Source organism: Cydia fagiglandana, chromosome 13 (assembly GCF_963556715.1).
Source record: "Cydia fagiglandana chromosome 13, ilCydFagi1.1, whole genome shotgun sequence".
In the NCBI taxonomy this organism is placed as follows: Eukaryota; Metazoa; Arthropoda; class Insecta; order Lepidoptera; family Tortricidae; genus Cydia; species Cydia fagiglandana.
Window position 1 is genome coordinate 13,684,306 of NC_085944.1, and position 14,658 is coordinate 13,698,963.

Genomic DNA, 14,658 nt, shown 5'->3' on the forward strand with positions numbered 1-14,658 from the left:
TGAAAAAAAAAGCTTTACTCTATGCTATAAAATACCCTTTCGCACGTCAAAAACTCCAAGATGGTGCCCAAGCCCATGGACAAAAAAGTCTAGCGATAGTATCCACGCCTGTCAAAATTTGACATTAGCAATCCACAGTTAGGTGACAACCGAACCAAACCGACTTAACCGACCTACCCCGAGTTCAAAGTCATTATAAACCGTATAGTAGTAGTAAAACAAAGTTGATTATTTCTTACTTATTTTTCGATCACAAGTTTGCGATAGAACGCGATTCCATTGAACAATGCGATACAATCATCTGTTGATGTGATGTTGATTCGAAATGTCAGTTTTGCACAAGTGGAATAAGGCCCCAGGGTGTTTCAATCAGAGCTTTGGTCTCATAACGGTCTCTTACTACGCGGTGATAAAATAGTTATACCCCTAAAATTGAGACAACAAGTCCTAGATGCGGCTCATGAAGGCCACCCTGGCATAATTGCTATGAAGGGACGATTACGTTCCAAAGTCTGGTGGCCCAAAATAGAGAAAGATGCGGAGAATAGGGTCAAAAGTTGTAAAGGCTGTACGTTAGTTTCTGCGGGTAATCCGCCAATCCCTTTAAAAAGACGCATGCTACCCACTGAATCCTGGCAAGATATAGCAATTGACTTCCTTGGCCCGCTTCCTTCAGGACATTATCTGTTAGTGATCATCGACTATTACAGTCGTTACAAGGAAATAAAACCAATGAAGTCAATTACTACGAAAGACACAATAGCAGTGTTAGAGGAAATATTTTCGAGAGTAGGACGTCCTTTGACTATTACGGCTGACAATGGCAGGCAATTTACGAGCGATGAATTTAAAGCTTTCTGCAACGAGTTAGACATAAAAATACATTATACAACCCCATATTGTCCCCAACAAAATGGCGAGGTCGAGCGTCAAAATAGGGATATCTTAAAAAGACTTAAAATAAGTCAAAGTCAAAAATCCAATTGGCAAAAAGACATTTTAGATTACTTGGTAATGTATAATGGAACTCCCCATACCACCACAGGTAAAACGCCATCTGAAATGTTTTATTCCAGGAAATTTAGGGACAAGATCCCTTCACTGGAACCAGGCACTAACTTAGATGATTCTGAAATTAGAGACCGTGATCAGATAATGAAAGATAAAGGGAAAAAATATGAAGATTTGAAAAGGAAGGCTCAACATAATGAATTAGAAATAGGAGAAAAGGTTTACATAAAAAACTTTGTAAAGGAAAACAAACTCACCACTCCTTTTAGCCCAGTCACTCACACCGTCATAAGCTCCAATGGGAATGAATACAAGGTAAAAAACAACGAGACTGGGCAAGAATATCGCCGAAATATAATTCACTTGAAGAAGGTGGAAGGAAATTGGCGTATATGCAACCCAAATCGATTAGACAACGAGAACCTAAATAAAGAGATACAGGCAGATACAGAAGAAAGTGAAAGTGAGAATACTTAAAAGGAGTGAATAATTATTGCGTGATTCTAGGATAAGTAAACTAATCTGGAAATCCGGGTACTGAAGTGGATGTGTTCCCCATAATAGTTCTACCTACAGGGAATGATTGTTAAATAAGATTGTGATTGTTGAATGTAATTTCTTATAAAAAAGGAGAGATGTGACGTCATGAGATTACGTAATAAAAGGAATGTCAGGTGACACTCGCCGGGAGCGGGGTGGGGGGAAGGCAGTCTTGCTCCGACCCTGAGTGCAAGCGGACGAGTGCAACCTGGGCATTCCGAACCCATATATATATTGTGTATTATTGTTCCCCAATACCTACATAAGAGGCAGGACGTCACAATCATCAAAAAATTTATATCGAAAAATCGTATGAAACTTGTATGGTACGATAGCTGCCTTTGAGAACAGTAAAAAAAATGGTCGGCCAAATCCTGTGTTGGCAGGTTCCTGTCTCCGACCAATTTTGTGTTACCAAGTGAGAGTTACAATTTACCACATCGAAAAATAGAATGAAACAAACGGATTATAATAGCTAAAATAACCCTGTTGACGTATGGCTTGTTACGGGCGGCTTTCATAAATTCAATGTGGCAGTGTGCGGCAGAATCCACTTGCATCAAATTTGATGCAACACATTGTGGCTGGACATTAAGAGATGAAATGTATAAGATCAAATGGTTTGAAGGACACATAACGCCTTTGCGAGTCGAAGAAATAACAATAAGATAAGGTAAACGGCCCCAAGTTCGTGTTAGTACGTTATTTCGTTAGTTTTTTTTCTGGCGCAAATAATAAGGAATTCAAATATCTTTTATTCAAATTATACATATGAAAAAAATCTGTATTATTTAATCTCTTCAATAAAATGATAACCAATATTTTAGTGATTAAACTAAGAGTAATACGACGGTCGAAACAGTTAGACGGCCGCGAATAGCTGTGTTGTATGCGTGCACTTTTTTTAGGCGTAAGGTGCGCGCTCTCACTTGTTAAGCTTATAGGAAGGAAAAGCTAAACCCATTCGAATAAAAGTTTTTGGGAGTGTTTCTGTGGGTTCCTTGGTAATTGATTTGATAAGAAAAAAGATTGAATATATGCATAGAAATAACTTAAAATTGCAATAAATCGACTCACGAAATAGCGGTCATTTTATCTTACATGTGTCTCCTATTTCGTGCCACTAACGAATCAAGGATTTTCTAGACACATTTTGAGTGCTTGTTTTTAAATATAACAACAAAGATAATTAAAAAAATAAATTAGAAAACAATTAATGTATTTCATGAAGTTTCGTATGAGCGAAATTCGGTATATGTTTTTTTCACTAGAATTCTCATAAAACGAGTTTGAATGTGACCCGAGTTAAAAATTTTAAGGTATGTTCCACGTATTCTCATATTAACTACTAGCACAATTTTATTTATTATTGAAATTTGATTTATTTTTGTGTATGTTTATTTTTAACGTATAAGATAGTAAATTATTTTATGTAAATAATTATTATTTTTTATTATTTTTTATTTTTTTTAAATTCTATATATTTTTTTTTTATTTAAAATAAAATAAAATAAATAAAATAAAATAAATTAAATAGTATGACTTTTAATTAAGTATTAAAGTACCCATATGGTTTACCTAAGTCTTAATTCAACCATTAAAGTCGACGAGTACAAAAAACTTTAAGCTAGCTCTCAATTTAACCTTTTTTTTTATTATTATTATTTATTTGACCTTACAATTATTCGTAAGTAGGTAAGACCGTTAAATATTTAAAATGATTATCAGCAAATTATCAATTTATCACCAATTACTCTAAGAAAACTTTATGCCGAAACAGGGGACACGAATTCACGAATTTAGGAGCTGACCTAAATTTGTATCACGAAATGGGAGCCAAATAAGAGGTTCACGAAAAAATTCATATAAAAAAAAGTTTCAACTAAAACCCTACAGTTTATACATTAAATTATTAATAAAGAACTAATATAACATATTCAAAAGCTTTCAAGGTAATGATATGCTTAGTAATATTTTAAAAAAATACACAAACTCTCAACTCACTCTCAAGAGCCTTAACCTGCCGAAACAGGGGCCCTTTACCTTAATCACTTAATATATGTGAGGTTATCTTGTGTATTTTTATTTATTTATATTTATTGAGAAGTTCAACAGCGTTTACATTAAATAATATACAAAAAACATGAGAACTTATAGCATAGCCAATAACAGAACTTCCTGTAATTTATACATAATAAAAATCATCTGTGGGTAGACTTGTAACTTGTGCTGTACAAGAATCGTAAATATAACTTAATTTGTAAGTCTTTAAGGTACAAGGAAAAAGAGAAAAAATTAATAATAACTGTAAACTGGAAAAAAAATCCTAAAATAGTAGGTATAGCTCTAATTTTGCGTAAACAATAAATAAAAAATAGTAAAATAAAAATACATCCAGTACCTATATAAACGAGCAAATCTACTAGTTTGTATGCATTTATTGGAATTTATGTGTTCGTGTGTGTGTGTGTGTGTGTGTGTGTGTGTGTGTGTGTGTGGGTGGGTGGGTGTATGTGTGTAAGTGGGTGTGATAGTGCGTGACTACCAGGAAAGTTGCTTTGCAATTTGTGATTTGAAAACACGTCTGGAGGAGAAGAAAGGGTCAATGTTTTGGAACGATTTATTATAGGTACGTGCGATTCTACTCAGAATTTAATAGAATAGAATTTTGGCCATAATTGGTACGATGACAGGGAATATGGAATAGTGTGGTGTGACGAGTTCGGCGCGTGGGAGCGCGGAGCCCTAACCGTGACAGCAATCCAACGCAGTCTAGATGCCCGTTGAGAACATCGTGGAGGAACATTTGACCATTTATTTAAATTTTGGAAGGATCACGTGCAGTTTTTCCTCTTATATTACAAGTGTTCGATTGAAAACTAAGCTTTGGTGTATACCTGGATCACCTGCACGTACAAGGCGTTTCATATACGCCCGCCCATCAGATAGGTACACAAAGTCATGATGCGTATGGAATACAGCATGTGTGGTCCTATTCTAGCTGTCACGTGGTATCACAAATTTGGTCGGACTGCAAAACTGCCAGGCTACGGTCAGGCCGACCAACCCATACGTCAACAGGTTTATTTTAGGTATTATAATCCGTTTGTTTCATTCTATATTTCGATGAGGTAAATTGTAGCTCTCACGTGGTACCACAAAATTGGTCGGACACAGGAACCTGCCAACACAGGATTTGGCCAACCACTTTTTTATTACTGTCCTCAAAGGCAGCTATCGTACCATACAAGTTTCACACGATTTTTCGATAAAAATTTTTTGATGATTTTTTTATAAATTTGGCCGGACTGCAAAAACTGCCAGGTTAAGGTGAGGCCGACCAAGACATACGTCAACAGGCTTATTTTAGCTATTATAATCCGTTTGTTTCATTCTATTTTTCGATGAGGTAAATTGTAGCTCTTACGTGGTACCACAAAATTGGTCGGACACAGGAACCTGCCAACACAGGATTTGGCCGACCACTTTTTTTTTTACTGTTCTCAAAGGCAGCTATCGTACCATACAAGTTTCATACGATTTTTCGATAAAAAAATTTTGATGTTTTTTTTATAAATCTGGTCGGACTGCAAAAACTGCCAGGTTAAGGTGAGGCCGACCAAGACATACGTCGACAGGCTTATTTTAGCTATTATAATCCGTTTGTTTCATTCTATTTTTCGATGAGGTAAATTGTAGCTCTCACGTGACCCAATAAATCTGGTCGGACTGCAAAAACTGCCAGGCTAAGGTGAGGCCGACCACTTTTTTTTTACTGTCCTCAAGGTCAGGTATCCTACCATACAAGTTTCATTCTATTTTTCGATGAGGTTTTTTTTGATGAATTTTTGTCCAACGTTTTTGCCATTTGTACAAAATCTGCCAGGTTAAGCCTAGGCCGACCAAGTGCGTTTGAATCTACTAAATGTCAGGTACCTCTACAGGGTAGGTATATTCTATTTTTTGATGAGGTTTGTTTCATGCAGCCGGCTCCCGGACTATAAGTGCTACGGGTTACACTCGTAGCGCGTAGCCACGGTTTCGCCGTATGTAGCGCGTAGTCGCTACGAACAGTGTACCCGACAGTCGGGTTCTTGGTGTTGAATGTGTTAACTCAACGGATTCCATATTTAATTGAATTAATTAATAATTGTTTGTCCTGGCCATCTGGTTGCTGAGTAGCAACTCATGCAATTGTATAAGCTACCTACACTTTTCAAAGTTATTACACCTTTCTTAGGTAATTGTTTTCATAAGAGGAGGTGAGGAGGTTTTCCTGATGTCAACACATCATAGAATAATCTTTATTAGGTACCTATGTAAAAAAATAAATGCTTACTTACACCAAAAGTTTAGTCAAGATAGAAATAGAAACACATTTAACAGCAATATGAGTTAGAAATATAATTTACGCGACCAACAATCGGATTACAGTCTTCGCCTCCCAGGGAATCCTTATTTCTTTCCAGGAGGCTGCAGGGGCTGGCCGCGTTCCTTTCCACGAAGTTTTATTCCAATTGCTCTTTCAATCTTCCCAAGAACTATGTTGTTGGGGATACCGCGACCGGCTTCGTAATCGTTTACAATCTGTGGTTTCTCGCAGATCTTCGTGGCTAAGTCTTTCTGGCTCATGCCCTTCGCCTGTCTCCCCTGCATGATAAGCTTTCCAAGGTCCAGCGGAATCTTCTCGTGTTTTAACTCTTCCGTTTCTCTATCGAGTTTCGCCGTATTTTTCGTAGTGCCATGCTGCTTGTTAGTTCCTGCTCCGTATTTTTGTTGGGTGTCGACGGGTAGGCCTTGACGGCGTGCGGCATTCACAGCCTGCTCGGTTTTCAATGCAGATGCCTTCAGAGGCTTCTTGCGAAGAATAGTAACCGTATCCCAATCAGACTCAGACATGTTTACCCGATTTTGGTAAATATCAGTATGCAAGAACTTATGAAACTGTTGTCACGTTGAGATCTAATTTTAATCCGAAAATGCCGAAATCGTGAGACGTAATAAACTTCACATGTGATGACACAGACGGCTGTCAGATCTAGAATGACATATCAGACATATGAGTATGAGACAGGTGCGCTCAGAAGCTATCAAATTTAACCATAAAAAGGCAAAGTATCGCATAGTATATGTTTTTTTATATGTTCATGCAACGAAATTTATAACATTACCTAATGAAAATTATTTACATTGATTGTAATCGAAACAACCCTATGAAAAAATTGCTACATGTGACTTAAAAAAGACAGACTAAACTTTTAAAGTTACAGAACGGCTGCTATGTATTGACTGTCAAAAAAAAAAAAGTATTGACTGTCAAAGTCGCACTGAATGTCAAATTGTCAATTGGACCTGTGAATCCTGTGATAAATGCGTGATAAACATTAAAAGTAATAAGTTTATTTATTATGGAGGAGCCGGTAGACGTGATACGAGAATGCTCACGTGCAGCGCTAACAGTAAGCAGAAGAACCCAAAGAGATGATGAAACCGATAGCCGTCGGCACATCGTCAGTGAAAAGTAAGTTTGACTCAAGTTAGCAGCCGTACTCAACCTGCGGCCTGCTGGGCTATTTTAGGTAACCAGGTGCCCTCAGAATCTCAAATTAGCAAATAATTAATCTCGTGCCTCCGGAGCTAAAACGCAAAACCGTTTTTGTGGCCCTCATAAAAAAAGTAAGTTTACTTTAAAAAAAACAGTCTAGATTCCACATTAGTCATTATTAACTTTAAAAACTAGATTGAACTACTCATAGGCTAACTATGGAAAAAAATTACTAATATAATACCACACTGACTCACCAGACACTCAATTGGAAGACAATATCTCCAAATTAGAAGAAAGTCTATTTGTTAATATTATTGACAAAAAAAAAATACCACGAGTATGCTAATACTTAGAATGTTATCCATAAATTTTATAGCTTGATAAGTGATATCACGCAAAATAATTGCACCTACGTAATTATATTTGAAAATAGATTATTTAACCATTTAATTGAAAATTGTTATTACTCTGTACACAAATATAATCAATTGTAAATTATAATTCAATTCTAACTATTTATAAATTTTGTCTCAAATCTAATTGAAAATTAATTATGTATGATATGAGTTTTTTGTAACTTAACTTTCTGTAACTTTGTCGCTTTTCGGTGAAGGAAAAAATCGTGAGGAAACTTATTTTCTCGGAAATGTTCGTATTTGTAATGCTACTTCAGTCAACCTCGGTAGTACTTTTTGTACCTCGACTGACTGAAATAGCAAGACACGTTCATACATTTCCATGAAAAAGATGGAAAATAATTATGCACTACATCTGTACACACGTTGGTTGGTTAAGGTGCTGATGCAGACTTTGAAATCTACCCACATTTCAATGTATAACATATAAAATTATTTTTTGTAGCATTACGTTTATGAACAAAATGTTACATTTTCAGCACAACACCAACAGTTGTTGCTGACATAGCGACAAGGCTAAAGAGCAAGACTGCTGTGAGCGCAGCAGACCTCAGAACACTAAAGAACGGTCTTCTGGACGACCTGAAGCATGTTGAGGTGGTCCTGAATACACAAGGGGCTCTTCGGGGCCTGGTGAGAGAACTGACTGGTAACTATTGAAAATTTTTAATTTTGGTTTAACTCTCTAAGGCCCACTTGCACCATTCTACTAGCCCGGGGTAAACCGGTTAAACCTGGAGTTACCATGGTTACCAGTACAATTTGACAAAAGGTTAACGGTTTAACCGCTTAACCCCGGGTTAGTGAGTTGGTGCAAGTGGGCCTAACAATGACAGATCGTCACTACTTTGAAAAAATCTTGTATCACACTTCTACTCAAAGTTGAAACTCAGTACTTAAATCTGTATGCATCCCATACACAGTTATAGTCTGTTAATTTGTAACAGGCCCCGACGGCTAATCCTTTGTCTATGTTAAGAAAAACCGCACGTGCTACTTACCTGCAAAAAGGGTCTTAATTATTCTAATTGGCACCTGGGCGCGGGCTATTCCAACGCTGAAAAAACCACTGTAAGTGCGCTCTCCGATAACGCACCTTTGTTACGCATCTCGATGACACATTTTAGACTGGTTCTGTAGCGTTCGACTCGCCGGCACTCAGTAACCGTAGTACTGAGTGCCGGCGAGTTGAAGGTACCACACACAGCCTAGAACAATATTTTTCCATTCAAAAATTTATATTTTCGAAACGGAGAGTATCAATCTCATAGTCTAATAAAACATGGTCTTCTCTTCCCAGAGTGACACAAGCCTACGTCACAATAACATGGCCGCTATAAATAGCGCTATCGCATATTATCATAGCGCTGTCGCATGATGACGTAGGCTTGTGTCAGTCACGTGACAACGAAAAGACGGGAAGAGAGTACCAGGCGGAGTATATTATTAATTATTACTAGTATACCATGATCTTGATCAATCTCTAAAAAATTTATCGAAAGTTAAGACTAAAAACAGTATTTTTTTTGTACCAGGTCACGATGCTCAGCGCGCACTGCATGCAGCAGGCTGCATATGTAACTTAGCGCTGGGAGACGCCCGCGCATGCACCGCAGTGGCACGAGCTGCAGGAACTTACCTGATTGCTGCACTTCCCAGCTTGCATAGTGAAATGGCGGTAGGTAATCATTTTGCCAAATCATTAAGGAATTATTACAAGCAGACATGTCTGGGAGCGATACTACAAATTTTTATATTAACGGAAAATTTCACCGCTTCAGGCAATTGGTCCGATCGCTCTTAACCAACTAAGCTACGGAGGCTTACAAGAAGCGTGCGAATCATTTGCTAGGTCTGCAGCATAGCGATTCATAGCTGTAGACCTAGCACATGGTTGGCGCGATAATATCTCGCAGAATACCCGTCTTTTTCTATGTATGTTAATTAAAGAGGGACGGTTAGTCTATCTCGCCGCAAGATACTGTCGCGCCAATCATGTGCTAGCCCGACTGCGGTGAAATTTTCCATTTTTCCTTAATACCTAAGTGTATTAACCACTCAAATTTAATACAATTGGAAAAAATAAGGAAAATTCCAATAGGGGGTATTACTGCAATGTTCTGTCGCCAGAGTGCAGCACTAGCGCCTATCTATAAAAATAATATCTAATAACAATAATAATAATCGGCGGCACCCTAGGTTAGGTTTTTTATAATGTGTTTATATGTATTTTTTATTGTTTTCTAAGTGTTTTTATATTTTACTTTTATATACATATTATAAAAACCTAGCCTAAGAAAAATGATGAATAAAGGAAATAATAATATCTAATGTAAATCACGAGTAATGCATACTGCGCCTTAAACTGTTTTTTGACAAGTTTTCACAGACAATAAAACATGACATTGATGTATCAAGGCGGTTTGTTTACAAAGGGCCAACCGGGAAAATAAAATAGTTATTTGTTTTTCTCAAAAATGGACGGCAAAGTCGACTTTGCCGTTTAAAAATATGGTCGCGAAGCGCGTAGTTTATGGTCAGTCAAAAATTAAAAAGTTAAAAACATTGCAGTCTCGATTTTGGGACTGCAATGTTGCATACAAATTCCATTATTTGTCGAGTTCCAAACTTTTAAAAAGTTGAAATGACCATATCAAATGACGGCACAGACCCATTAAACAGCCAAACAGATGATTAGTACCGCGACTATTTAGTTGTCTCAAATAGGTTGGGGTATTTTCGGCAGAAAAATACACTTCTATTTTGTTTATTAAAAAAATAAAAAGGCTGCAAGGGCTTTTTTCTGTGAAAATATATACGTAAGAACGTTGTTTTTGTAAAATATTTCTATGATATTTATATTTCTTGCACCATTTTTGAGAAAAGCACTATATATGACTCGGCTGGAAGGCTACTTGCTGGCTTCGGATTCAATTAAACGGACTCCCAAGGTCGTCCGTTTAAAACGAATCCTCAGCCTGCAAGTAGCTACTTCCAAGCCTCGACAATAATGTACTATTACAAGGGGGCAAAGTTGTTGTTTAACCGCTCTTGCTAATATTGATAGCCGAGCAAGCGAAAGATTCCAAAATTGAACCACGAGCGTAGCGAGTGGTTCGAAAAATGGAATCTTGAGCGTTGCGAGGGTTATAAAGCACGAGGGTTAAACAAAATTTCCCCCAAGTGAAAAACAAAATTTTTCACCACACCAACCCGAAGCAAATATTAAATGTAAAATATCAAAGAAAATCCCTTTGGTCCGTTTTCATAACTATGGTTTTCGTAACTGGCTGCCAAAGAAGATTTATTTTTCCTGTTTCATAATTAATTATCAAACAAGAATTCACTTTCTGCTTTTGAAATCGAGTATTTTTTCTTCGTTCGTAATTAATTATCAAAACTTATTACTTTTTCTTTTTTCATAATTGGAAATTTTCGTGTGATACACTTAGTACCTTTCTCGTGTAAAACGATACACACCCTTTTTTAAGAAAGACAAATTTAATGTTATTTTTATACTCAGAATCATGAGCTGATTCCATCCTTCTACGAAAAATTAGGCATATTTCTGAAAATTTTCATACTTTTCACTTTGTTTTCCATAGTCCATTCCGTAACCGCCGTACAACGCGTTTGAAAAATTGTAACGGAACCTAAAAATATAACTTAGGACGCTTTCTTTCTCCTAGTAGGATAGAAAAGAAAGAGCGTGATCCTAAGTAGGAAAATCATCAAACTGGAAAATAATACATTATTACGAAGTGAAAATTATATTTTTTGTTAAAGGAAGTTAGGTCATATTTTTCTTTTATTTTACTGTTACTAAGGGTACTCTGTTTTAACAAGCTTTTATATCTATACAAATCTAGAAAATTAAAGTAGATGATTTACAATATTCGTATTTTTATTTTCTCTAATTTACTGTAGGGATATCTATGTAGGTACTTTTATTGTATCTAAGTTTTTTTTAAATCAAAATTGGTACAGAAAGAGCCTGGATGTTGCTCTCTTCTCTTTTGTAGTCAATTTACCCAGTTAGTCACTCACAGGGTAAATTGGGAACAAAAGGGGAACTTAACTTCCACAAAAAATATATCGAAGTTAATAACGAAACTCGATTACTAAAAGAGTAATAAATTCTTGTTTGATAACTAATTACGAAGCAGCGAAAAATAATTCATATTTGGTAGCCAATCCAGGCGAAAACAGAAAAAAAAATCTTATTTCATAACCAGTTACGAAACTCGATTACGAAACCAGAAAGTAAATTCTTGTTTGATAATTAATTATGAAATAGGAAAAGTTAATCTTCTTTGGCAGCCAGTTACGAAAACCATAGTTATGAAAACGGACCAAAGGAGAAAATCAAACTGAATCAAACCCAAATGAATGTTATTAAATATTTATCATCCAAAATCATCAAATAAAAGTCAATTCTAGCAGCAAACATGAGAAAACAACTCAAAATTTGCATTTGATTACTTTGCCTCACATGTGAATAAAATGCAACTTTGCTATCGGTTTTTGAAGTGCAAAGTAAGCCTTTCCGAGCTGGCGTGGTGAAAATTTAGTTATATGCCTCTTTATCGGTCGAATATGCAAAAGTAATAGAGAGGATGAATAATGAAATTTCGATTTTCTTGTTTTGCGGTAGACCCTCAAATTGCGATGGATCGTGGTAGGGGCGCCCCCTACGCAGAGTTTTCATAATATTCCCTATTCAAATATGTTTTCAACTTAGGCCCACTTGCACCGACCCACTAACCCGGGGTTAAGCGGTTAAACCGTTAACCTTATGTCAAATTGTACTGGTAACCATCGTAACTCCAGGTTTAACCGGTTAACCCCGGGCTAGTAGAATGTTGCAAGTGGGCCTTAGTGTTATTTGGTCACCAGGCGACCTGCGCGCGGGCACTGGGTAACTGCGCCGGCGGGGGCGCGGGGGCGGCGGCGCTGCTCGTGGCGCAGGGTGCGGCGGCCGCGCTGGCGGCGCGAGTGACGTCACACGACACTCACGTCAGCGGGGCCGCCGCCACGGCAGGAGCGCATCTTGCTCACCAGGCAGGCGACAATTTCAAGTAATTTGGTCATTACTATTTAAAAAAAACCGGGCAAGTGCGAGTCGGACTCGCGCACGAACAAAAAAACGGAAAAAAAAGCAAAAGGAAAACGGTCACCCATCCAAATACTGACCACGCCCGACGTTGCTTAACTTTGGTCAAAAATCACGTTTGCTGTATGGGAGCCCCACTTAAATCTTTATTTTATTCTGTTTTTAGTATTTGTTGTTATAGCGGCAACAGAAATACATCATCTGTGAAAATTTCAACTGTCTAGCTATCACGGTTCGTGAGATACAGCCTAGTAACAGTCGGACGGACGGACAGCAGAGTCTTAGTAATAGGGTCCCGTTTTACCCTTTGGGTACGGAACACTAAAAATACTTCTGTTTCTGAAAGTTGACGATATTATATCAGATTTATGACTTCTTTAAACAAAAACCCCAGTTTTCAATTACTTATATCCAAATGGGAATTTAATTATGACTTCTTTAAAGAAAAACTCCAGTTTTCAATTACTTATATCCAAATGGGAATTTAATTATGACTTCTTTAAAGAAAAACCCCAGTTTTCAATTACTTATATCCAAATGGGAATTTAATTATGACTTCTTTAAAGAAAAACTCCAGTTTTGAGTTACTTTACTTATATCCAAAATGGGAATTCATTTGTTGTTTTTTAAATAATTTAAATTTCTAAAACACCATAATAAACAACTCATATCGGCGTGTCGTGTATGATTGTGTATGATCGAATTCTTTTCACTGTTTAGGTAATTATTGACAAAATGGCCAAAATAGGGTTATATTTTGTATGGTAACTTGATACTTACCCTCATAGTTAAAGATATTATACTTATGATATGATAAACATTATACGTGAATAATTTTCTTGGGCTACGGACCTTAGGGTATTAAAACTTGTTCAGCTTTCTTATTAGCTCGTAAGGAATCTAAATATCAGTTTCTGTAAGTATACAGTATGTGTCTGACCATGGGGCTTTAATTCCAGGGCTTGATTTTACTCGCTAAATTGAGCTACTTTTACGATGGGACCAACCCTAAAATCGGGGATTTTTTTTTGGCTTTTCCATAGAAAACGTCGACATCTGATCAGCCAAAATGTATGAAAAAATAAAAAATAAATTCGGAATTTCGGGGTTGGTGCCATAATAAAAGTAGCTCAGTTTAGCGAGTAGAATCGAGCCCTGGATTTAAAGCCCGATGGTCAGTAACACCCTGTATAAATATTTCAGATGACTCCATCTCAATTGTAATTTTTATTATTTTACATGGTGTAATAGACGTTTCGGTTTAAGTAACAATTTAATAGGTATTAAAACCGAAATTCTAATATTGCAGGAAAGAGCACGCGCTACCCATCATCCAGGCTCTCTCTCACACCCGCTTCACACATTCATCGCTTCAACTACTCTTCATACTATCGTGCCGCGATGATTTTAACGAACTAATCGACGAACAGTTACTATTGAACGTTCTAGAACACACTACCTCGACGGAATCCGATTCATTTCTATACGCAGTTCGGACGTTAGCTAATATAACCCTTAATGATCATATTTATAGTGTAGTTACAAGTCATTTTGCTATGAAAATAGATGTTTTAAAGAAAGCGTTAACGATGAGTGATGATATTGTGAAGTCTGTGCTTTGGTTGCTGGGTAATTTGTTTAATTTTAAGTGTGATAATGAATTATTTAACGAGTTATTATGTTGATGTTGATATATAAGCTCTTTTTTACGGTAACAAAATAAACGTAAAAAATATTAATAATCTTGTAACAAGCAAGCCCTGTTGTTTAATTTAAAACTGGTTGACAGATTGTTTTTAATACATTCGATATTCTATCTTGAATCTATACTTAGTTTTTTTTAGCATTAGAAATAAGGTAAACAATCTTGATGTGTCTTTTAATTGAAAAACACATTTTAAAAATAAGTTACGGCAAATATGCAACAATTATGGATCTAATACGATCATTTATGTTCTTCTCCTTTCATAAGTAATAGTTTTTAATTTTTAAAAAGCGTTTTCCAATTAAAAGACGTGTCAAGATCGCTT

At 36.5% G+C, this 14,658-nt stretch overlaps 2 protein-coding genes across 2 annotated transcripts; one reads left to right on the forward strand and one right to left on the reverse strand.

The window, feature by feature from the left end:
* The first annotated feature begins 1,461 nt into the window (after positions 1 to 1,461).
* On the forward strand, positions 1,462 to 14,385 carry LOC134670344 (uncharacterized). The gene is made up of 6 exons (XM_063528157.1): positions 1,462 to 1,468; positions 6,943 to 7,072; positions 7,995 to 8,164; positions 9,051 to 9,193; positions 12,412 to 12,593; positions 13,938 to 14,385. Exons 2-6 carry the CDS (start codon positions 6,960 to 6,962, stop codon positions 14,311 to 14,313), a joined length of 984 nt encoding a protein of 327 aa, XP_063384227.1. The 5' UTR covers positions 1,462 to 1,468; positions 6,943 to 6,959; the 3' UTR covers positions 14,314 to 14,385.
* On the reverse strand, positions 5,941 to 6,588 carry LOC134670307 (endothelial differentiation-related factor 1 homolog). Its single transcript, XM_063528057.1, has one exon. It carries the CDS (start codon positions 6,448 to 6,450, stop codon positions 6,007 to 6,009), a length of 444 nt encoding a protein of 147 aa, XP_063384127.1. The 5' UTR covers positions 6,451 to 6,588; the 3' UTR covers positions 5,941 to 6,006.
* Positions 14,386 to 14,658: the final 273 nt, after the last annotated feature.

Excerpts from the sequence above, each read along its gene's own strand:
- LOC134670344 (XM_063528157.1), top strand. The coding sequence starts at position 6,960 with ATGGAGGAGCCGGTAGACGTGATACGAGAATGCTCACGTGCAGCGCTA. Across the intron at positions 7,073-7,994 it reads CGGCACATCGTCAGTGAAAA|CACAACACCAACAGTTGTTG; the intron begins GTAAGTTTGACT and ends TTACATTTTCAG. Across the intron at positions 9,194-12,411 it reads GCTTGCATAGTGAAATGGCG|GCGACCTGCGCGCGGGCACT; the intron begins GTAGGTAATCAT and ends TTTGGTCACCAG.
- LOC134670307 (XM_063528057.1), bottom strand. The coding sequence starts at position 6,450 with ATGTCTGAGTCTGATTGGGATACGGTTACTATTCTTCGCAAGAAGCCT.